The sequence below is a fragment of the Bos indicus x Bos taurus genome, chromosome 1, assembly GCF_003369695.1.
Source record: "Bos indicus x Bos taurus breed Angus x Brahman F1 hybrid chromosome 1, Bos_hybrid_MaternalHap_v2.0, whole genome shotgun sequence".
Classification (NCBI taxonomy): domain Eukaryota; kingdom Metazoa; phylum Chordata; class Mammalia; order Artiodactyla; family Bovidae; genus Bos; species Bos indicus x Bos taurus.
This window is the reverse complement of record NC_040076.1, coordinates 9,623,984-9,649,831: the sequence shown is the minus strand read 5'-3', so window position 1 is coordinate 9,649,831 and position 25,848 is coordinate 9,623,984. Positions and strand designations below refer to the sequence as shown.

General features: G+C 41.0%; 1 protein-coding gene across 1 annotated transcript in view; it reads right to left on the bottom strand.

Annotated features, from left to right (window-relative positions):
• CYYR1 (cysteine and tyrosine rich 1) overlaps positions 1-10,280 on the bottom strand; it is a 116,225-nt gene extending 105,945 nt beyond the window's left edge. The window contains exons 1-2 of the mRNA XM_027543422.1: positions 9,789-10,280; positions 3,658-3,760 (exon numbers count right to left, since the gene is read on the bottom strand). Coding sequence (XP_027399223.1) covers positions 3,658-3,760; positions 9,789-10,179 — 494 coding nt within the window. The 5' untranslated portion in view covers positions 10,180-10,280. The remainder of the gene's footprint in view (positions 1-3,657; positions 3,761-9,788) is intronic.
• Between the last annotated feature and the right edge of the window lie 15,568 nt (positions 10,281-25,848).

Genomic DNA, 25,848 nt, shown 5'->3' with positions numbered 1-25,848 from the left:
TCACAAAGAGTCAGACACAACTGAGCAACTAACGCTTTCACTTAGTGGGATCTAAGAATGTGTCCTTTCTACATGAAACCAGATATCTTATTTCCAGAAAAACACCGAATTATTTTATTTTAGTTTTGTTAAACATGACCAATAAGATTATGTAATCTACCAATAAAAGTCTATAAAAGTAAGTATCTACCTTTTGTCTTACCTAAAGTTTAACCTTCCTTTTCTAGCAACCCTGATCAACATGGGTTTTCCCAAACTGACCATTTCCTTTATTAAATCTCTGCATTTATAGCGGAGACTCTGTCTGGAATACACTTCCTTTTCTTCACTGTTAACTTATGTAAAAATCTACTTTCTTTAAAACTGTTCAAATTTCATATTTATGAGGCTTTTTCTAAACATCTCTTTCTAGACACACACACACATACACACACTTAATTGCTTTCTCTCTTCTTGGCCCTTCAATAACACTTCATAAGTTAATTCACTGAATTAGAATTATTTGTGTACATCTTTTTCTCTTATTAGATTGAGAGATCATAAAGGTCAGGGAACATCATTTATTCATCTTTGGATCCTATGCTGCTATGGTAACAGACATGCAATATATATCTGTAAATAATTGATTGCACAGTATATGTTGACTTTTGCAAAAATTATCCTTAAATTCTAAAAACTAATATTGTTACTTTTCTATATGGAAGTGAATATCCGTGACCATAATGAGCAAAAGCAGGCATGACATTTTAAATAGATTTATGTCAAATAGACTTATTGTAGTGATCATTTTGCAGTATATACAAATATTAAATCATTATGTTGTATGTCTGAAATCAATATAATGTTACATATCAATTATATTTTGATTGTTAAAAGTATTTTTAAAGTTTAATTTTTAAATTGTTCTCACAAGATATGAATTTAAAATTTTCTAACTGAAAAAGGGGGTAGATCTGAATTTATTTGTCAAAATTAACTCATATTTAGAATATAAAATATGTAAAAGGGAGAGATCTAAGTCAAATAATACTTTCAAACTAAAAGGTAAATTGAATGCTAGCTTTTGGGATGTATTTGAAAACAATTCTTAATGGTTAATTTTAAAAAGTTTAGAAAGGGTAGCTGAAATAAGCAGAATTAAGGGCTAAATATTTCTACTCTGATTATTTTGGAGAGAGGACTCAGCAAGAAGAATCAAGTGTGCCTTACCTTACCAATTTATACATAGTCTTCAATGGCCCAAATTGTAGTTTATATTCTCTTTAGCTCATTTTAAGCTAGGCCAAGACATTTTCTATTTTAAAAATAAATAAGACTAGAAACCAAATTAAAACCAATTTATAAAATTATTCATTTAGGATATATAACATTCTAGTATGTTTACTGCTTTCTTCCCTATTACCTTACTGATGACCACGAAGATTAAATTTTTTGTTAGGATGAAAAAACTGATTTTACTAAGAGTGTGCCTAGATGCTTGCAAGAGAGGAAGCAGAGTTTATGAGTTCCAAAATAGTAATATTTGAAAACATGCGCATGAAAGAACTTCTGTAAGCATTCTCGGAATTATTTGCTCTTTTTCTATTCCCCCCACCTTAATTAAAAAAAAAAAAAAGGAAAGCTTTGGGTGGAGTTAACTCTTTTCAAATCTTAAACAATAACTGGAAATCCTGAAAATGTATTCTTTATCCAGTGGGGAAAACACTTTAAAGCTCTTTTTTTCTCTAAGAATTGTTTAGCAAGGGAATTACTTGGTGGCTTCTATTTTGAAGAGAAAATTCAGTTTAACTGCCTGAAATATTATGCCATCTGTGTTTATTTCCGCTATCCACAGAACACAATTCTGTTTTTCAAACATAACAAGTACATGGCCCTAAAAACCTAGATAAATATATAACTCAATGAATTCTTTACCAAGTGATGAAATTAGTTCAAAGGACAGGTACCATTAAAAAAAGAGAGAGAGAGAACAATCTGATGGTAGGTATAAAGCATGTAAAGCCCAATGGTAAATTTAAAAATATTTAAGTACTTTGATTAAAAGTATTCATGTCTTCTATATGTATTGATCAGGGTGGAGGTATCTATGAGGTGAGAAACGGGAGTACAGTGCATGCTATGATGCAGTTAGTGGGCAGAGACCTAGAACAGGTGCCAGAGGACCAAAGAGTCACAGAGGCAATCTGACCCCAGGCTGCTCCAACCTATACCACCTATGAGGCCCACTCACACATCTGCCTAGAACAAGCAGCCTCTGGACTGTGAAGACCACCCAAAAATAAAATTTGAATTTAGTAATCAAGAACTTTAATTTACTTAAAAAGCATGAAATGATATACAAATGCGAAACATCATTATTTGTCTTTTTACTTAAGGTATTCTGAACTGATTCTTACCTTTCTCTAAATGTAAGGGGACTTAACGTTTTTCTACCAAGTCTTCAATGAGGAAAAATTCAAACATTTTATTTAGAATTTATACGTATCTCAAAGAATGTTTAGATTCTATTCATCAGTATTTATGACAACCTGACATTTCTTCCATTGCCATGACAATCTTCAAAAATATCCTGAACTCTGATTCATTCTTTCTGGCCTTATTCAGCGAGACATAACCTCTAAGATCAACCCCACTTTGCGTCTAGAAAGTGTATGCTACGCCAGGTTTTCTGTTCTCAGGAAACAGAGGATGATTTACAGACCTTCTCACTGGACAGCTGCCTAAAATGGACAGGCATGTATCACTCGGTGAGGAATCTTTCCTGGCTCTACTTAAGCCTTCATAGAACACAGACTAAGTCACAACAGAACAGTTTTCAAATCATCCTGATTGTCACTTGAAAAATACAAAGTAAGGGGGACAGAAGCAGACTCCTGAAAGCCTTGAGTGATGGTCACCCATGGGTGAAATTCATATGTTCTTAATTCTCTGACTTCTATTTCTCAACTCGAAGGTGTGTGTAGAAGGACAGAGTTGCACAGTTCTCAGACATACAACCCTGCAGGCAGCTTCTGCTTGTCCATTTCCCTTGCCCAGAAGCATTTCTAAAATAAATTAATTAGTTATAGACAAATGCTTAACATATTCTCTGTGTTAATGTTTCACTGATTTTGTAGTTGGTTATCAGGTTACATTGTTGCCACCTAGCTTTTCTTAGGCTCTTATCTTGTTGCCTGAAGTTGCTTAGGTAAAAACTGACCTTTGATGTCTCAAATGTTTTTTATTTATAAAGTTTCTTTCCCCTGGTATCTACTGGATGAGTCTGACAAATACATGGGTGGCAAAATAAACTGGCTATCATTAAATGACAAACTTTAATCTTTTAACAAAGCAGACAAAAATATATCATTTACAATGTTAATGAATATGATCTACTTAGGACATTATTATTACTATTATCATAGATACAAACTAAGCAATAAAAGAATATCTTTTAAACTTCTAATAAAAGCAATTTATGTTGTATATTAATTTACACATTTAGTGAAAAAAATATGACACATTAGACTGTCATGAGTGTTTAGAATCTCCAGTAAGGATTTTATATCAACAGCCAATCTTAAAAATCTTCTATTCAAAAGATAACTTAGCACTTTTTCAAAACATAACTGGGCAAAGGAAAGAGTACCAATATTGCCAAATGTGATTAATACTCACGAAAGAATATTCCCAATATAGGCATAGTAGGAGCAACAGTAAGGTGTGGTTCCATCACAGCAGTAAGATTTGCAGTCTTTGCCACACTGAGCAAGGCAATCCTCTACAAAATAAAAACCACATCCACATAGTTACTATTCTAAAATCGCAGCTTTACAAAAAAATTATTTTACATCTTAATTGATCAATGACCACTCTTTAGTGCTTTTAGATTTTCAAAGTGCTCAGAATTCTAAAACATTTGTAAACATTTAAACTAGTCTTGCTTCCTTGTTGTTCTGTAGTTGCTAAGTCATGTCTGAGTCTTTTGTGACCCCATGGACTATAGCCTGCCAGGCTCCTCTGTCCATGGGATTCCCCAGGCAAGAATACTGGAGGAGGTTGCCATTTCCTTCTCCAGAGGATCTTCCTGACTCAGGGATCGAACCTAAGTCTCCTGTACTGGTGGGTAGATTTTTTTTACCACGGAGTCACCTGGGAAGCTCTCTTCCTCTTTATCAAACATAAATCTAGAAAAGGCAAAGACCATTCTTGGAACCTCCTGCATCAAGCACCATAACGGGTAGTCAGAGTGGGTTGAAAGAGACAAAGAAGGGAGGAATGAGTGATCCAAACAATCAGACATTGAATTTGTCAACAGAGTTCTTATGATAAATTTTAAATGATAAAGTCTTTTGACTTCAGAGTGTTAATCCTAAATGTATTTGATGGAAAGTGTTGACATGAATAATAACAACTGGAAATCATTTTAAAATAATGAATGTTTTTCATGACTGCACTATAGGCTTTTCTCTACCATTTTTGTCTTCATAACTACAGCGTGCATACATAAGGTAACACATATGAGTCTGCACATCCTGTCAATCCATTTGGAGTCAGCTGTGGTGAAAAGTTCCTATAGATAATTAATGGGTGAATAATTAAGAGTTTATTTAATGTCAGATTTAAGAATCAATAAGATATGAAACAGCACTATGTGAAGGGAGAAAGTATTTTCTGATTAAAAAAGACATACCAGAGCTGACAAAACCAAATTATTCTTTTTTCCATGTTTTTGGCAAGGAAAAATATACCAAATGTTGAATAAAAGTTACCCTACCTGTCAAAAAAATTCTTTATTTCATCTAAATGATTTATGTTTAACAAGTGAAGGCTATCTTTTAGTTATGTGTGTGCTAAGTCACTTCAGTCATGTCCAACTCTTTGCAACTCCATGGACTGTAGCCCACCAGGCTTTTCTGCCCATGGGATTCTCCAGCCAAGAATACTGGAGTGGGTTGCCATTTCCTTCTCCAGGGGATTTCCCGACCAAGGGATCAAAACTGAGTCTCTTATGTCTCCTGCATTGGCAAGTGGGTTTTTGACCACTAGCACCACCTGGGAAGCCCCATCTTTTAGTTACAATCAGTTATAATCAGTGGTATAAATTATAATGGATATGTGAGTTCCAGGTACATGTAAGAAAACATGTGTACATATAGTCTGATAATTTGAGTTACACATTGAAGAATCACAAAATAGGTCATTTCCAACTCAATCTCTGAAGGCAATAATTCTTATCAAAATTATACAAGACTTTTGTTTTCCTGTCAAAGTCATAATATAAAAGTGTAAATGTTATATTTATGCCTGCAAGTCCATGTAATTGATTTGTCTAGAGAGGAAAATATAGATTTGGCTTTTAAATCACCTCCCTGACAAAATAATTCTTTACAAATTGATGTGATCACAAAACTAGCAAAGTTCATTCACCTCTATCAATAATGCATGACCTTTGTGGAACAAGTGAAAAGTTCATGTTTTCTTTCCCTCAATTTTATTTCTACTTCATAAATGAAAAAACGTTAATGTTTTCTTCAAGGATGTGGTAAGAAGGCATGAAAAGGGAAAATAATTACTTTTGTAAGATTCAGTAACTCTACTTAAATCCACTTTAAAATTCTGAAGACAGAAACGTGATCTAATGATTTATTGACATTAATGCTTTTTGCATTAATATTCTGTGTATGCTTTTTGCAATTTATTTTACCATTTTCCCAGGGAATTTCCATAGCTCTCATTTTTAGTACTGTTTAATTCAAATATTTAGACTGCTCAGTTATCTCAAGCACTTAGCTGGGATGTTCTGCTTTGTGCACTTAAAAGCCATTCAGATAGTGGGAGAGCTGACACCCCGCCTTACTCTGGTGGAGCACGACAAGTAATGTTTCAGTAGCTTCACAGGATCCTTTTTGAACAACACCCAAGACAGTGACATCTTATTAAGCTCTCCAAGATTATCAAAGATTCAATTACTATTATTATAAGGTCACAGTGTTATCAAAATATTTTGAACCAACGTTTCAGGAAACCAAACCCCAAGTCTTGTCGCCAAGAAGCCGGATTATACCTGCAGCAAATATCTAGATCCTGTCACACACTGTTTATTATTTTTATGGCATTTTCCAGCACTTTTGTCTGCTTCCCAGAATTAAACAACTGAAAGTGTGTGTTAATCGCTCAGTTGTGTCTGACTCTTTGCGACCCCATGGACTGTAGCCCGCCAGGCTCCCCTGTCCATGGAATTCTCCAGGCAAGAATACTGGAGGGGGATGCCATTTCCTTCTCCAGGGGATCCTCCTGACCCAGGGATCTAAAATAACTAAAAAGGGAAGTTTTACTAGCATGATAAATACACTCACTATCACAACATTTCCAAATGTGGATGTCAATCACACCTCAAACTTCTCTTGAGAGGTTAGTTGCTTTCTCCGGTTCATTTGAAAATACTCCTATAAATATCACAGTTTGGACAATACGGAGATAACTTCTCACTTGCGAAAGCATGGCCATCCCAATGGCCCTCAGAAGATAAATAATATTACTACTGATACTCAAGTTAATATTCCTGAAAATTAGCCAGCTCCGATTTTCTTCAGTGACTTTAAGGCAGGATCTGGAAGAAGCCTCCCCACTCCCTTCTCAAGGAATGTGTAGAACAGGCAAGCATCTGGCTCCAAGCACTTGCTCAGAATTGGCTCTTGTAATCCACAGCTAAGGATCAGAAAGGAAGGAAAGGGAGGGGACAGAAATCACTGGCACAGGCCAGGAAGGTTAAAACCTTGGCCAAATCCTGTCTTTGTAGCCTGCAGTGGGAGTTAGATAATAATATAAACACTCCGTTGGATTTCTTTCCAAAAGTGACTCCAAAATCAAACACAATGCTTCAGGTATAGAAACCTTGCTTTTATTTCGCTAACAAATGGATCTTGTATTAATATATTTTCTTTGGGGAAAATAATTCAGGTTATGGACTGCTTCCCAGGTGGCTCAGCAGTAAAGAATCTGCGTGCCAGTGTCAGAGACTTAAGAGACATGGGTCTGATTCCTGGGTAGGGAAAATCCCCTGGAAAAGGAAATGGCAACCCATTCCAGTTTTCTTATCTGGAAAACTCTTTGGACAGTGGAGACTGGTGGGCTACAGTCCATGGAGTCGCAAAGAGGTGGACATAACTGAGTATGTGTGCGCATGCACGCACACGCACACGCGCGCACACACACACACACACACACACACACACACACACTGTGCATCGACAAGTTTTTGTCCTGTTAAAGCTGGCAATCCATTTAACAGGGTGTCTGGATTAATTCCGGACTTCCCTGGTGGCTCAGACGGTAAAGTGTCTGCCTACAATACAGGAGACATTGGTTCAATCCCTGGGTCGGGAAGATCTCCTGGAGAAGGAAATAGCAACCCATTCCAGTATTCTTGCCTGGAAAATGCCATGGACAGAGGAGCCTGGTAGGTTACCGTCCATGAGGTCCCAGAGTCGGACACGTCTGAGCGACTTCACTTCACTTCTGGATTAATTCTATTTCTGTAGTGTTCCCTCATCTCATCCCCATCCTCACTTCCAGCCTTATCTCTTAGTTCCAACCCAACTATATTGTCTGTTTTTACACTTCTCATGATTTCTGCCTTTGTTTACACATTATCCTACTTCATCTTCTTATGTCCAAGGCTTCCCTATACTTCAAAGATTTAGGTCCTAAAAACCCTCCTCAATTCAAATTCTCTGAGCAAATATTTATTGCGCTCCTCTTATGGGCCAGGCATTTTGTTAGTCTCTGAGAATATTATGCTAAATGAAACAGACATCATTTTTATGGAGCATATACTCCTAAGTCAGCAGTAAAGTCTCCTCCTTTGAATACCTAAAGTACACTGTTGTCTCTCTTCCATAATACAGCTTTTTATAACGTCGAGTAATGGGCACAGTTTATCTTCCAGACAAGACTCAAAGTATGACTTCTGTCCTAGGCATCACTCAGCATACCTCACTCAATAAACAGTAGTTGAATAAATGCTGCAAGCATAAAGAAGCCTCTGAAATAAAGAGCTCAGGAATTAATATCAGAAATGCATTACCTAATCATGTATCAAAGGTGATAAGCTGACCTAGCACTGGTGAGTTATGACTTTGTAATGTACTGAGGAGGGATGCAGATGAAGAAGGAATGAATGGAGTAAAAACTTCTACACTGATCAAGCTCCCTGCTGGCCAGCTGCTTGGGTTCCCTGAATCCTGGGGGTTGGCGGGGGTGGTGTACAGTTAACATTGGGGGAACAGGAAGAAGGGAAGGAAAATCAGAAGCTTCAGCTCACCAAAGAGAATAAAATAGACAAAAGAACAAGAAAAAGTCATCCAATGATGTGGTTGAAGATGAGTGAAGGTATTAAAATTTCACTTGCTATATTCTATTTTCTCATTCTTGTTTTCTTTTGGTAAACAGTGGAAGTGAATTGTCATCGCTCCGAATCACTTAGTGAAAAGATTTGAATATAAAATGCATGTTAATGCAATTGATTCTGTTAGACTCTCAAATTCTGCAAACTTTATAGGACTTAAGTAAAAGAAGTAAGTGCTGGAAACACATGACGATGTGGACTCTCATTAAATAGAAAGTACTTTCCCTATTTTATGCATTTTGTATTCGAAGGTCAGCATTTTCCCTACAATAAAATATCTTTGAAACAACTCACAGACAGCCACTAATTTACATTTTTAAAAATAGACTGTAAATTTATATAGGAGTTATCATTGTGACTCATTTCTCCCAAGGTTGAATGAGAAATTCAATTCTGTTGATGTTCAGGTAGGAATAGTGAAGACCATCTTCATTTCAGGTGCCATTATTTTTGCAAATATCAAAAGGTAAATCACAGTACTATATATAAATTTAGTATTGCAAGGTCATAGGTAAGCCTGTGGCTTTTATTACAGGAAGTCAGAGACATGAAAAATTTTACAAAAACTCTGCTTTTATCCTGTTTTTTAAAAATATGAAGCAGATGGAAAACTGCATGTGCAATTAACTTTATACTTGAATAACTAAGGAAAGACCATTTTGGGCTTCACATCAGTCACAAAACAAGAAAACCGCTTTGCTACATCAAATATTAGCTAGCAATTCTAGCCAAGAAAAATTAGGATGAGGGAAATGAGATACTCTTCATCTATAAACAAGGGCTTAACAAGCTCAACAAAAACAAATATGCCTCTTGAAAACTGTATATTTCAACTCAAAGCTTCCAGTTGCCCTGTTCACCACACGTGAGAATCATCTTCTAAAGAATGAAAACAACAGTCTATGGCTTTTTTTGGGTTGGTTTCTGAAAAGAAAAATCTGGAATATTCAGCATGTGAAGGTGGAATAAGGTAGCGGTAGCCTTTACTGAAAAGTCGCCAGTTTATCTGAAAATCTTAGTGATATCTCTGAACTTCAGGTGCTTGAAGAAAAAAAAAAGCTTTCCTTCCACTGCTCAGTCTCCACTCTCACCCTATCCAGAAAATAAAAAGAAAATCCCTTAAATGTGGGGTTGGGGTTATAAATATCTGTTCCACGGAGAGAAAGGAAAAGAGAGAGAGAGCGAGCGAGCGAAAAGGACACGTGGAAGGAAAGGGACAAAACAGAACCGCGTGGAGGTCGAGCCCCGGGCGGGCGCGCGCGGGGTTCTCCCCTGCCGGCGGGGACCACCCGGCCTCTGACCTCCCACCGCGCCCCGCTCAACCCGCGCTGCCCGGACAGTGACCCCAGCGCCGCCCGGAGCCCTAGTCCCCCCGCTCCCGCAGCCCTAGGTCACCGACCTGCGCAGACAAAGAGTAGGACCAACTTCGGAAGCAAGACCCCTGGACACCCGGGCACCCTCCGCGCGTCCATCCAAACCGGTGGCCGGAGGTGGCGCGCCAGGACAGAAGGACAAGCAGAACCGGTCTGTAGAGAAAGCTGGGAGCCAAAGGCGACCCCAGCACCGGGAGAGGATGGGGGCGCCGGAGGGCGATCAGATGGAGCGGGTAGCGCTCTGGAAAGCGGGGTGGCGCGGTGACCAGGCCATCGCGCTGGGAGCTTTCGTGGGGAGCCCGGGCGGCCGCGCAGGGCTGCGTTGTGGCCGAGGTCTCTTTGTCTGTCCCCGGGGCGGTCTGGCGGCAGGCTGAGCAGCAGATCCAGCGTCCTCGGCCACCCGGGCTCACATTTCATCTCCGCGGGTGGCACCTACGCGAGGCTGGGGGCGGGGGTGGCCCCGACTCCTCCCCACGCTCCAGTTCTTCCTTCTATAAAGTGACTCTCAGAGCTTGGCCCTGTCCTAAAGGAACTTTTCCTAACCTTTTGTTCTGACTGTCCGCACTCCACAGTTTTTCCTTTGGAGTAATGGATGCTCCCAATACTTTGTAATTTATCTTTACACAAATGGAGGGAGTTTCCAACTTTGAAGATGTTAGACGAAAGCCAACGAGGAAAAAACCTTAGGAGAACTGGAAAGTACAGAAACAGTGTATGGTTTTTTTCTGCCGAAAGCTGGTAAAACTTTTCTTATTTGTTAAACACCTAAAACATTTCCAGTAAAGTCAGAGAAAACAAAACAAGATTGCATACTGTCATCACTGTTATTTGATACTGTTCTGGAGTTACTGGCCTATGCAATTAGATAAGAGAAAGAGGGAAAAAATCATAAAAATTGGAAGGAAAATTATCATTTGCAAATGATATGCTTTTATATGTGGAAAGTCAAAGACAGTCACCTATAAAGCTCTTAACTAGAGGTGACTAAACAATCAATAGTTTTTTCTCATGCAAATAAAAATCAGAAAGTTATCAATTTTATACACAAAGGAGAAGACACAAGTGAATAGAGATTCTTTTGACTAAGAAAATTAAACATAATAAAGGTAAGAATTTCCTCCCAAATTAATCTATAAATCTGGAAATTAAACTGGCGGTTCAGCTGGTAAAGAATCTGCTTACAATGTGGGAGATCTGGATCAGATCCCTGGGTTGGGAAGATCCCCTGGAGAAGGAAACTGGCTACCCACTCCAGTATTCTGGCCTGGAAAATTCCATGGACTATATAGTCCTTTGGAGAAGGAAATGGCAACCCACTCTAGTATCCTTGACTGGAAAATCTCATGGACACAGAAGCCTGGTGAGCTGCAGACCATGGGGTCGCAAAGAGTCAGGCATCCCAAGGAGTCAGACAGGACTGAGCACCTTTCACTTTCACTTAATATAAACATCAATTTTTTTTTCAAAACAGTCTAATTATAGTCTATTTAGAAAATAACCAAGTAAGACTATCAGTTAAAAAAAGAGTTCAGTTCAATTCAGTTCAGTCGCTCAGTCCTGTCCGACTCTGTGACCCCATGAACCGCAGCACGCCAGGCCTCCCTGTCCATCACCAACTCCCGGAGTTCACTCAGACTCACATCCATCGAGTTGGTGATGCCATCCAACCATTTCATCCTGTGTCGTCCCCTCTCCTCCTGCCCCCAATCCCTCCCAGCATCAGGGTCTTTTCCAATGAGTCAACTCTTCGCGTGAGGTGGCCAAAGTACTGGAGTTTCAGCTTCAGCATCATTCCTTCCAAAGAAATCCCAGGGCTGATCTCCTTCAGAATGGACTGGTTGGATCTCCTTGTAGTCCAAGGGACTCTCAAGAGTCTTCTCCAACACCACAGTTCAAAAGCATCAATTCTTCGGCGCTCAGCTTTCTTCACAGTCCAACTCTCACATCCATACATGACTACTGGAAAAACCATGGCCTTGGCTAGACGGACCTTTGATGGCAAAGTATATCTCTGCTTTTCAATATTGCTATCTAGGTTGGTCATAACTTTCCTTCCAAGGAGTAAGCGTCTTTTAATTTCATGGCTGCAGTCACCATCTGCAGTGATTTTGGAGCCCCAAAAAATAAAGTCTGACACTGTTTCCACTCTTTCCCCATATATTTCCCATGAAGTGATGGGACTGGATGCCATGATCTTCGTTTTCTGAATGTTGAGCTTTAAGCCAACTTTCTCACTCTCCTCTTTCACTTTCATCAAGAGGCTTTTTAGTTCCTCTTCACTTTCTGCCATAAGGGTGGTGTCATCTGCATATCTGAGGTTATTGATATTTCTCCTGGCAATCTTGATTCCAGCTTGTGCTTCTTCCAGCCCAGCGTTTCTCATGATGTACTCTGCATATAAGTTAAATAGGCAGGGTGACAATATACAGCCTTGACGTACTCCTTTTCTTATTTGGCACCAGTCTGTTGTTCCATGTCTAGTTCTAACTGTTGCTTACTGACCTGCATATAGGTTTCTCAAGAGCGGTGAATGGAATAAGCCTCAATAGATAGTAAATATAACATCACAATAACTGAAACAGTTTTGATCAACACAAAAATAGATAGGTTCAATGGATCAGAATGGAGATTTCAAAAACAGAGATATACATGCAGAAATTTAATTCATGGCTTAAAAAAAAAGTATTATTTTAAAATAATAAAGGAGGAAATTATGGGCTATTCAGTGAATGTTTTAGGGTCATGAGTAGGAATGTATGAAGTCTTATCTCCTTTCATCAAAATAAATTCTATATGAATTAAATATTTAAGCTTAAAGATACAATTATGAAAATACTAGGTAAAAGAATGAGAGGATGACATTTAAATAACTATGGAATAGAGAAAGATTTTCTAAACATTATTTAAAAACTCAGAAATCACAGAAGAAAAAATTGAGCAATTTGATTACATAAGAATTAAAACATTCTGTAGATAACAAAACATTCTGTCGATAACTGATAAAAATATTTGCAATGCTTAGGCCACAGAGACCTGATGTCCTCACTAGATGAAAAGCTTTTAAAAATTATAAGGAAAAGAAAACCACCAATATAACATTGAGCAGGGAGATTAACGGATAACTGTCTTCTAGTCTTCCAAACATTTAGAAGAGGTTCATTCTTACTCTCAAAAAATTTTTAAAAAAGTAAAAATCAAACTGACAGCAAGCCATCATTTTTCATGTGTTAGGTAACCTCCACCCCCAAATCAGTTTTTTTTTTTGACTTAGCAACTAAAAAACAACAACAATGATTTATGTAAACATAAATAATTTATCTAGTTGTATGATTACTCTGTCATAATTTAATCACATTTAAAATCTTTTTTTATTTTTGTGATTATCTCTGTTTTATTTTTGTTTTTTTTAATTTAAATTTATTTATTTTAATTGGAGGTTAATTACTTTACAATATTGTATTGGTTTTGCCATACGTCAACATGAATCTGCCATTGAAACATGTATAATATCATATAAGAATCGAATCGCCAGTCCTGGTTTGATGCAGGACACAGGATGCCTGGGGCTGGTGCACTGGGATGACCCAGAGGGATGTAAAGGAGATCACTGTAGCCATATGTATCAAAATTCAAATGCACACACTCTTTAGTCGGTCCTCTAGGAATTTATAAATATACTGCTACATGGGTATTAGAGGATGCAAGGATACATCATCTCCAAAATAAATATGGCCCGCTGTGTTTTATGCATCATTGCAGAGTTAATCATCCACCAGGTTCACCAAAAAACCTGGTCAACGTCTTCTTTTCCGTCAGCCCCAATAACCAGTCTACAACCAGGTACCACTGACTGTACACCTAAATCCCCACTCAGCTGTATTTGTATTTAAGCCTCCATTTCTGCCCTAATCTAGGCTCTTATAGTCTCCATTATATCCACTCTTCCTGCCCCCAGGGATATGAACAGACTGAATAGATTATTTCTTCTTAAACTACAGATTTAATCACATTCATTCACCTGTTTAAAATTCAGTGGATTCCTCTTGCCCTTAAGTTAAAATTCAAACATTTAGTCCCTGGTTTTTGAGAAACTCCATCTCTTGGTCCAATAGGGGTCTACTGGTCTCCACATTCTGCCAAAGAGCACAATATTTAAATAACTGGGTGAATGGATGGAGCCTAGAGGAAATCCAGATATACAAGATGTTGAGTTCTAATAAAAGAAAATACAGGTGTATGTCAGTGCTTGCAGAGTTGGAGATGGTATGAGGATTCTTGGAATTGAAAGATGCTTAATTCTGCAGATGAGGCTGACCCAGAGCTCTGGAGTGGGAATGGGCAGCTGGTGATGGAAGATGCACCAACTCCTGCCTGGTTGCTGCATACAGCTCTGGAAGGGGCTGGTTTTGCATTGCGGCCAGAAGGTCAGAATAGCCTTTCCCAGCTTACTTTTGAGAAGAAAGAGATTTCTCCTCATACAGTTCAACCAATTGACCAAATAATGCTTATGGCACCCCACTCCAGTACTCTTGCCTGGAAAATCCCATGGACCGAGGAGCCTGGTAGGCTGCAGTCCATGGGCTCGCGAAGAGTCGGACACGACTGAGTGACTTCACTTTCACTTTTCATTTTCATGCATTGGAGAAGGCACTGGCAACCCACTCCAGTGTTCTTGCCTGGAGAATCCCAGGGACGGGGGAGCCTGGTGGGCTGCCGTCTATGGGGTCGCACAGAGTCGGACAGGACTGAAGTGACTTAGCAGCAGCAGGAAGAGGAAATTGGTGGCAGAAGGTTAAGAGGGAACTTTTGGGGGGTGATGGACATCTTCTGTATCTTGATAATGGTTGCTCTTCTACAGGTGTACACATGTGCAGAAGTCATGGAAGTGTACACTTAATGGTACACTTAAAATGTGTATGTTTTAGTGTATGTAAATTTTACCTCAGAGAAGTTGGTTTTTCAAAAGCTTTGCTACTTCATAAAGGGGGATAAGAGCATATACATGCTTTTTAAAAAGCTCCTTTTGACTACTGAAATTTTAACTACTGATTATTTCATAATTTCCCCAAACATTCACATATTGCTCTACATAGCTCTTAAAATATGATAAATGATAGTTTTAAAGCAACGGTAAGTCCATCATTTGCAGTATCATTCTGTCATTGACTCATGTCTGGAAAATATTTAAAAATACAGGAAAATGCTCTTGTTCTCTCTAAGAGGAAGTAAAATTGTATTTAAGATCCTAATTTAGTAAATACACAGTACTTCTTTATGCTTGTTTATACATTTTTCAGAAAAGCCATATTGCTTTATAATTAGAATAATGTTTTTTTTTTAAATCTTTTGGTCTGATCATGCCAATTAGAGTGGACATTTGCCAACAATTAATATGAAAACTTTTAAATACTATTGCATTTTGAAAATTGAATGGTTTCACTTTTGGAGGTATATTAATTCAGCCTAAGTTCTGAAATTTGAAGATACATGTTCATCAATGGGCATTAATGAGTACATTGTGTATAATTTGGTGTTGTGTGTATTTATAGTTCTACTTAGGATCATGTATACATCTACATTTTATTTTTAAAACATTTATTTATTTGGCTGTGTCGAATTTTAGTTGTAATCCTGATGCATGCAGGATCTTTCATTGGTGGTGCATGGGCTTAGATGACCTGCTGGGATGGAATCTAGTTCCCAGACTAGGAATCAAACTTGCATCTTCTACATTGGAAGGCAGATTCTTAACCACTGGACTACCAGGAAAGTCCCGACACCTACATTTTAAACGCCTGAAGATGATTTAAAAAAAAAAAGCAATAGGTGATATATGACAGTTGAGTAATTTTACCTTTTGGTTTTATTTAGGACCAAAGAGTTAGTACAGGACAGGACTTCATGGATTGTCTAGATCAACTTCCCAGTTTCATAGCTGAGAAAGCTAAGGCCAAATTATCAAGTCAGCTAGAGGCAAGGTAGGTTCCCATGCCGAGAGATCACATGTTAGATTTTGCTCTGATATGGTAGGAAAAAAATGAAAGTGTTAGTCTCTCAGTCATGTCCCACTCTTTGCAACTCCATGGATGGTATGTAGCCCACTAGGCTTCTCTGTCCATGGAATTCTGGAATGGGTAGCTTTTTCCTTCTCCAGGGGATCTTCCTAACCCAGGGATTGAACCTGGGTCTCCTGCATTGCAGGTAGATTCTTTACTGTCTGAGGCACCAGGGAAGCCCTGGAATGGTAGAGTAGGCCTGAATTTGAGGATGATTACCTTGGAGTTCTCCTGATCCACACTTTCTTAAAATAATTTATTTCACTATGTGGTCAAGCAGAACAATATAATGAATCTCAAATAGTTACTCATTCATAAATAAAAAATATTTAAGATGTCTATTGATATATGTGCCTGTCTTCATCTTCATTAGAAAATGTGCAGATACCAAGAAGAGAAAGTGTTCAGGCAGTGGGGCATAAAACTCTGAAGAAAGCGAGTTGGGAAAAAATGAATTTAGAAAGATGATAACAATAACCCTGTATACAAGACAGCAAAAGAGACACTGATGTATGGAACAGTCTTATGGACTCTGTGGGAGAGGGAGAGGGTGGGAAGGTTTGGGAGAATGGCATTGAAACATGTAAAATATCATGTATGAAACGAGATGCCAGTCCAGGTTCAATGCACGATACTGGATGCTTGGGGCTAGTGCACTGGGACGACCCAGAGGGATGGTATGGGGAGGGAGGAGGGAGGAGGGTTCAGGATGGGGAGCACATGTATACCTGTGATGGATTCATTTTGATATTTGGCAAAACTAATACAATTATGTAAAGTTTAAAAATAAAATAAAATTAAAAAAAAGAAAAAAGAAAAAATGAAATAAAAAGGGAATGAAGTAAGTATGGCATTCAGGGTACAGGAAGAATCTTTAATGTTGTGTACTAGGCCATTTTTAAGTTCTTTAAAATTTTAATTAAGACTCTCAAAGTCCCAATGAGGGGAATATTATTATTATCACTCTTGTCCTATGAGCAAAGTCAGGAGGCCCAGTGTGAGTAAATAGCTTTGCCAAAGTCACACAGCAGTGAGTGGTACCCAATAGCATAACTCCAAAGACAGCATGTGCTTCTAAACACAGAAGCTAAATTGTCTTTCAAAATTAATAACTTGGTTGATTTGGTGAAGTTTAAAATTCCCAGTTTGACCATGTCAAAAACAAGAGATAAAATTCTTGCCAATGACCTTTTTCAACTGGACTTATTTCAGTTAGCATCAATAAAGCTTAATGAGCAATCGTCTGTGCAAGACCTAGCACCAAGTGTAGGAAGTTTTAGGGAATTAAGCTTTTTTGAAGCTTTGTAAAAGGGCAGTTTGATAAAAGCCCAAAGTACTATTGGTTTTAAGATTTTTCTCCCCATACCATCCCCCTGGGCCGTCCAGGCGCACCAGCCCCAAGCGTCCAGCATCGTGCACTGAACCTGGACTGGCATCTCATTTCATACATGACATTTCACATGTTTCAATGCCATCCTCCCAGGGGTATGGTATGGGGAGGGGGGAGGGAGGAGGGTTCAGGATGGGGAGCACGTGTATACCTGAAATTTAAAAAAAAAAAAAATTAAAAAAATTAAAAAAAAAAAAAAGAATACTGAAAAAAAAAAAAAAAAGATTTTTCTCCCACAATTTTATGTCACACAGTAATAATCTGCCATTAATGATGAGAGTTTTTGTAACAGTTTAGAAATCACTTCCTCATGGGTAATATGTCATCTAATCATCATCATAATCCCAGGATGGACTCTATTACTATTGTTGGTTTTTTATTACTATGATTTCATTGTAGTTTACACTTATGGTTCCGAAAAGTTTAGTATCAGAAAAACTTGCACGGCCTTTTAAAAACACAGGTCAGTAGATATACCTCAACTCCATAGGTTGTGGGTGGTACCTGAGAATTTGCATTTATAACAAGTTCCTGGTTAATGAGGATGGTGTTGGTCAGGTACCACAATGAGAACCAGACCACTGATTTAGAAAATCCTAACTTAGAGAATTTCACCCCTTGCCAATGACCTTTTTCAACTGGACTTATTTCAGTTAGCATCAATAAAGCTTAATGACTTCTAAGAGGAAGAAGCAGGCTTTAAATCCAGGTTTCTGTTTTCTAGCTCTCATGCCCATTTTAAGATACTATTCTTTCTCATCTTCTCCTTTTCACCATGGTTGATTATTAGCAGCCCTACAAATCACCTTTTAAACATTCTCATTTTCTTGCCTCACAAGAATTTCTGATTAAAAGTGAGATTTGAGTTTGACGAATTTTTCCCCTCTCAATATGACCATACCAGCTTTTCAAAAGAAATTTGGGAGAAATTCATGTAATAGCCATATGCTTTGAAATATCAATTTAGTCTTAAAAGTGTATCCATTAGGAAGTAATTTTATTCTTATAATCTATCTTGTGTGGCATTAAATGCTTGGTTCTTAAAAGACTGCATTGTAAGAAGTTCACATTTTAGAGGAAATATACTAGTATTGCTACTAAGTACATAATGTACCTATTTTATTTAACTATTTAAATAAGATGTTTCATCGTTTCTTTAAGTTTGTGTAAAATACCCAAGGATCTGCCCCCAATTCAAAGAAAGATGGAAACGTTGCTGTGTGGATATTTTTCTGTTAATCATTTGTGGCACTTGCATTTACTCAGAGGATGGTGGAAAAGTGACATTTGTGTACAATTTAGTTTTTGTTTTGTTTTCTATTTGGAAATAATGTCAAACAGAAAATCTGTAAGAGTAGCACAAAAACATCCATGTACCCTTTACCCAGATTCACCCATTGTTAACATTTTGCCCCATTTATCATTTGCTTTTTTCCTATATACGTGTGTGCATTATTGTTTTTCCGAACCATTGAAATTTGCACATACCATATCTCTCTCTCCCTAAAGACTTCATTGTGTAGGTCCATTTATTGGAAATTTCTATTATACAGTTGCTGTTTTTTCCTTCCCTAGAAATATGCAATCTGTGGGAATATGTCGAATCTCACAAACATCCTGCTTTTCAGCAGAATCGGACACAACTGAAGTGACTTTGCACGCAATATACTTGAATTAGTCAAACTTTCCCTCTCCAGCCCCAACTTTAATTATGTAGTTGGATTCATTTATTGTCACTTGTTCCAGTGTTAGTTTTTTGAGGTTGTTACTGTTGTCCCTGTTGTTTTGGGTTCCCCTCCCCCATCTTTGTTGATTTAATTTTGTTTTTTGAATATGTAGAGCTTCTCGAAGTCAAAAACAAACAGAAAGATATATTCAGAGAAGGTTGATCCTTCCCATATGCCTTTCATCCCAGTCTCCCCATGTCTTGAATGGAACCAGCTTCATTTTTCCCTAGGTTGTCTCTTGAGTGTTTCTTTTTGTTTGCAAAGAGGAGCAGTTTCTTTTTTGTAGTGGGCAAAGAAATTTTAGATGTATTATAGGACTGTTGAATTGGATATGGAAAGGGAGAAATCTGAGGTGATAGATTGAGAATATGTATTGTTGGCACTGTATTTTCAGGGTAAATTAGAAGAAGTGAAATTGCTAGGTTGTTAAATACTGTCAAATTCTCTTATAAAGGGAATATACCACTGTGGACTCCCACCAGAAGTGCATGTTAATGCCTGTTTCCCACATCTCTACCAACAAAACATATTGTCAAGTATTTGATTTTTATCAGTTTTGTCGATTTGATGGTGGTAGTTTAGTTACTAAGCCGTGAGAGTCAGCTCTTGAGACCTCATGGACTGTAGCCTGCCAGGCTCCTCTGTCCATGGGGTTCTCAGACAAGAATACTGGAATGGGTTGCCATTTCCTTCTCCAGGGGATCGTCCCAACCGAGGGATTGAACCCAGGTCTCTTGCATTGCAGGCAGATTTTTTACCAACAGCTACGAGGGAAGCCCCTGTCAAATTTGATGGGACAGGAAGTATCTCTTGCATTTCTCTTATCATGAAATTGAGCATCTACTCATAAGCTATAATTTTTCATCTTTCTGTGAATTATATGTTCAAATCTGTAGGATTTTGGTGGTTTTGTTTTTAAAATTAAAAGTTTTTGTCTATAATATATGAGATCTTTTAAAGTTATGTTGCTGTTTTTCAATCACTAAGTCATGTCTGTCTTTTTGCAACCCCACAGACTGCAGCACTCCAGGCTCCTCTGTGAAGGAGTTCTTGGGCCTAGAAAAGAAAACAATGGTGTCAAAGGCCCTTGCTGAATCATCTAACTTCGGGAAAATAAAACCGAACTTTAAGTTCTGCCCTGATGCTCCGGGCCGGTTGAATCTACTTGGGACTTATCACCCCCTGCCCAGAAACCTCTCACCCCCTACATCTGCCCAGGACTTATCGCCCTGGGTTCAACTACAAATGCCATCTCAACTAAAGATTACCCAAAACGTTCCGCCTGACTAACGTTTCCCTTATCGCTTCCACAAACCTCCCTTTCAATATGAAGCCTCCTGTAGAGCTCAGCCTGGCCGTTAGGCTGACTGTCGCCACTCCTTGCCTAAATAAAGGTGACCCACCTCCGTTGAGGCCGTCTCTCCTGCATTTCTGCCTAGGCCTGAACTATACCTTCCATTCTTGGTGCTGAAACCTGGGAGAGGGGGAGGCACTCGTGTCTCTTGCTCTCGCTCTCGCTTTTTCTCCCTCTCATTATTTTCCCTTTGCCTGGAATCTGGGAACGTGAACTCCTCCTGAACACCCGCCGAGCTCCCTTTCTGCCAGGGCTCATAAGCTCCCCTTGGGCATGCCTAGTGCCTTCGTGAGCGGTGCAAGCCTTGTGCTAAGGCTTTATTGGTGCTTTGCGTACCCCCAGGCCTCCGGCTGTACCCCCTTTCCCTCTTTCTCTCTGACGACCTCCGGAATAGAGAACTCTTGCCATTCGACCACTCTATGTGCAACACTCCACTCAAGCCGGCCCCTAGATTAAGGTAAGATCCAGACGGTGTTCTAGAGGTGCCCTAAAACAGTCCTCTCCAGATCCCAGGAACCCCCGGCTTAAGGCCACCCTGTAAGCGATGGTGGGGGACACTTCACCTCGACACAGAGCTCTCTTCTCATAACCCCTATTGTGAGTACGGGTGATGACTCGAACTCCCAATAAGAGCCTCTGTTGCCTTTTCATTATTGGGTCTGGCCAATCTGTCCCAAAGGATTCCCCTCTGGCCTGTGATCTCAAAAATCTCAACCCACTCTTACTCACTGAACTCAAAGTTAATTGCTTAAAACAACTGTGTGTACAGATCTGGCCTCAATACCAATTGGACAATCAAGACCGCTGACCTGAGTTCAGCACATTTGACTTGAACATTCTTCAAAATCTCACTGACTTCCTTAAATGGAATGGCAAATGGTCGGAGGTCCCATATGCCCAAGCCTTCGGGGCCCTTTGGAGCAGGCCCTCCCAATGCAAGGCCTGCTCCACCCACGAGGTCCTTTTATGTACCTTGCCTCCCAAGCAAAAGGGCTCTTCTTCTTCAACTAACTGCAGACCGCGACCTTCCACATCCCTAAAGTTCAACCCTACTCGCCACCCCACCAACCCTTTCCTTCCCCCTCATCCAACTCACCTCCTGGCCCTGAAACCTCTCTTGACTCCCCCTCCACCCCTGCCACACAATCATCTACCCAACACATGTTTCCCCTGAGAGAGGTGGCAGGATCAGAGGGCCCCACCCGAGTCCACGTGCCATTTTCATTGTCAGACATGAGCCAGATAGACGAAAAGTTAGGATCATTTTCTGAAAATCCTACCAGATAGAGAAAAGAATTCCTGAGACTCTCCCAGGACTGTAACCTCTCATGGAGTCACGTATAGTATATCCTAAATGCCACTCTCATCCCAGATGAAGAAGACCGTATCTGGCAAGCGGCGAAAGCGCACGCCGATCACTTGCATAACCAAGAGCGGGATAGCCCATTTACTGATGAGGCAGTGCCTCGGTTAGATCCCCGCTGGACATACCAGCCTGGTGACCCAGGTATCAGGAGACTCAACCATATGATTACCTGCATTCTAGAAGGAATGCAGAAAAATACTCATATCCATGTCAATTATGATAAAGTCAGAGAAATCACCCAAGGGGAGGATGAAAATCCAGCCTTATTCTTGGCACGCCCCACAGAGGCAGCCCAGAAGTAGACCAACCTAGATATCACCACCCCTGCTGGGTTACTCTACCTTCATGTTCAGTTCATCAGCCAGTCTGCCCCTGACATTAGACGCAAGCTTCGACAACTAGAGAAAGGCCCTGAGACCCCCCAAAGAGGCCTTCAAGAAGTAGCCTTCAAAGTGTTCAATAATAGAGAGGAGGAGGCTAAGAGAGAAAAAGGCTGTGAGAGGGAAGCTAAATATGCCTTTTTGGTGGCAGCGATTAAGGGAAGAGATCAGCCTGGCCCAAGTCATCCCAGACCGGGGCTTAAGACTGCTCCCCCACCCCCTGGACCCTGCTTCCAGTGCAACCAATCAGGACACTGGGCAAAGGAGTCCCTGAACCCATAGCCCGCCACAAAAGCGTGTCCAATCTGTGGTCAATGGGGACACTGGAAGATGGACTGTCCCCAGGGATGCCCTGGCACCCCTGGGGAGGTCCCCACCTCCCAGACCTGGAGAGTGGAATGTCCACAGGGACTCCCTGGCACTCTTGGAGAGATCCTCACTTCTCCCCAGAACCCCAGCCCAACCCTACGAGAGTTGTTCTAATGATGGCACCCGGGTTCCAGCCCCCCGGCCCGTGTCCTGGACATGAGCTCAGAACTTAGGGGTAGACTGGGTAGCGGCCGGGAAAAAGACCTCCTTTATAGTAGACACTGGAGACACTTTCTCTCTCTTAACTTCCTGCTCTGGCCCAACTCAAGAGTCAGAACTCACAATCAAGGGGGGTCTCTAGAGTTCCCTTAAGGCCAAAATTCAGCCCTCCATTACTCTGTCAATTTGGAAAATCAACCCTCATACACTCATTCCTCATAATCCCTCAGTGCCCAATGGCACTCCTAGGGAGAGATTTGTTATCCAATTTGGGGGCCTTTATTACCATACCTTCTCTCAATACACTCTCTATATTCTGCATGCAGATGGCCCCTGGACTGTCCCTCTCCCTCCACCCCTGGCCTTCCCTTGGATCCACCCGCCTTAGACTCCCACGTCTGGGACACTGATCACCCATTCATAGCCAAACATCATCCCCTAGTCCACATTACCCTAAAAGACCCCTCGACTATAATCACCCAACAACAGTACTCTCTCACCCCAGAGGCCCACAAGGGACTTAAGCCTATCATAGACCATCTTCTTCAAGCCTCCATCTTAATTCCTACCCATTCACCACACAACATGCCTATTCTGGCAGTAAGGAAGGGACCAAACTCTTGGAGACTGGTCCAGGATCTGCGAAAAGTCAATGAGGACATCATGTCGACATTCCCAGTAGTCCCTAACACTTACATCCTTCTGTCTGCCATACCCGTGACTGCAACCCACTTCACCGTATTAGATCTCAAAGATGCCTCTTTCACCATCCCCCTCAACCCCCTCTCCCAACCCCTTTTCACCTTCACCTGGCAAGACCCAGAGACTCATGTTTGCCAACAACTAACATGGACAGTTCTCCCCCAGGGGTTCAGAGACAGCCCCCACTTTTTTGGACAGGCTTTACAAAAGGACCTACAGACACTCAACCTAGCCTCGAGTCATCTCCTCCAATACATAGATGACCTCCTCTGTAGCCCAACCCAAAAACTTTGCCTCCAACATACTGCCAAACTCCCCAGGGCCTTGGGATCCTGCGGTTATCCGGCATCCCAATCTAAGGCCCAAATAGCCCAGACAAATGTCACCTTCCTGGGGCTCTCCATATCCCACCAACAAAGAACTATTGCCCCAGATAGAATCCAGGCCTTAATTAACTGTCCACTTCCAAAAACGAAAAGGGAGCTCCTGTCTAGCCTTGGCTTCCTCAACTTTTTCCGTATCTGGATTCCTAACGTCTCCCTAATGCAAAGCCGCTCTATGAGGCAACTAAAAGATGTCCGGATGAGCTCCTCTTTAACCCCTCCTTGCTGGCCAATCTTCTTTGCCAGCTCACCCAGAGCCTCCTCCGAGTGCCAACTCTCTACCTGACGGATCACACCAGACCATTCTTTCTCTTTGCCCATTCCAACCAAGGACAGGCCCTGGGACTTCTGTGTCAGCGGGCAGGGGACACCTGGGCTCCCATAGCCTATCTGTCAAAACAGCTTGACATGGTGACCAAAGGGTGGCCTCCCTGCATACAGGCCATGGCTGCTATCGCAGCCCTCATACCTGAAGCAAATAAACTCTCTAGGCATGCCCCTTTAACAGTCTGTTCTCCACACACCTTCCGAGACTTACTATCACATCAGGTTTTCCTATCTTGTCCCCCTTCCAGGGTACAGGTCCCATATGTCTTTCTTCTCGACCCTCTGCTCTCATTTCTCCCCCTGCTCTCTCCTTAACCCCTCCAGCTTATTACCCATGTCCTCTACAACAGACCCCCTCCTACATAGCTGCAGCTTAACAGTGGATCTTACCCAAACCCCTTCCAACATTTAACAGATCAGCCCATCCTAGTCCCAGACAGCCCACGCTGGTTCGCTGATGGCAGCTTTCAAAAATCCCCACCCTTTATGGCAGGATATGCCATCATCCAGGGGGACCTTCGTCACAATCAAAAGCTTCACCTTTGCCACCTCACACCACCTTCCAACAGGCAGAACTGATAGCTCTCACTAGAGCTTTGACTCTGGCTAAAAATCTAAGGGTTAATATCCACACAGACTCCATATATGCCTATAACATACTTCACTCAAACATCCTAATATGGAGAGAAAGAGGTTTCCTAACCCAAAAGGGATCCCCATTATTAATTCAGACCTGATCCACAAACTTCTAGAGGCAGCACTCTTACCAAACAAAGCCACCATCTTCCACTGTAGGGGACCTCAAAAGGGAAGTCTCATACCAACCTATATAACAATGCTGCAGACCAGAAGGCAAAGGAGATAGCCCTGTCCCTTCCCTTCCTCCAGTCCCCTGTCATCTTAGCCCTGACTCCATCCAACCCTCCCACCACCAGAGAAATTCTCTCTTATCTACACTCACTCTTTTATCCCTCATCCTGGGGCTGAGCCCCTTTGGCATGATGTACAGAAGGCCCATGCTCCCTCCTGGACTCCCCGTGAGTCTCCTCCCATACCAAGCTTCCTACATGCCTCTCTGCTGACGGAACTACACAATGCCCTCTAGAAACACGTCAACCACAACTTGCCCACCCCTGACCCCCAAGCCCCCTTGCCCCCTTTACAAATTTGGTACATGCTCTACCTGTCTGATAATCCCCAGGGTAACTTAAATGGCAGGGACCATTCAAAATCATCCTCCTTACCCCGACTGCACCTAAACTCAAGAAGGTCACCTCCTGGGTACACCTCTCTCGGCTAAAACGGGTCACCTAGGATCCTGGGCTGCCCTCCTTAACTGACACCGATCAGGTCTCCCTCTCAAGGACCACCTCCTTAAAAATCACCCGGTGACATCTCCTGTCAACCATCTGAGAGGACACTGAATGACCTGGACACTCCTCAACCTACAACTCTTCCTGCCCCAACTACTACAAGACCTCTGGACCAGCGCCCCAATAGGAACCTCCTTCAAAGATCTGACCATGCTGGTGTCTCATCTGTGGCTCCTCTATAACCTAAGTCCAGACGAAATTGATTTCTTTACTCTCATTCTCTACATCATTCTACATCCTAATGAACACTGTTGCTCCTCAGATTCAAGCAACCACCAACTTGGGGCCCTCCACCCCTCTCCCTGACTGGCACCTGCCCATCTCTCTAACTATAACTGTACTCTTAACCTTAGTCCTTGCTATAGGGCTAGTAACTGTCTCCCCTCAGGACTGGTCACCTCTCCTTCGTCTCTTCATCGGTATCACCTATGCTGTTAGCTGTGTTCTACTCCTAGGGTGCTATTTCCTCTGCACTAACGGACAGATCCATGACTCCCCTG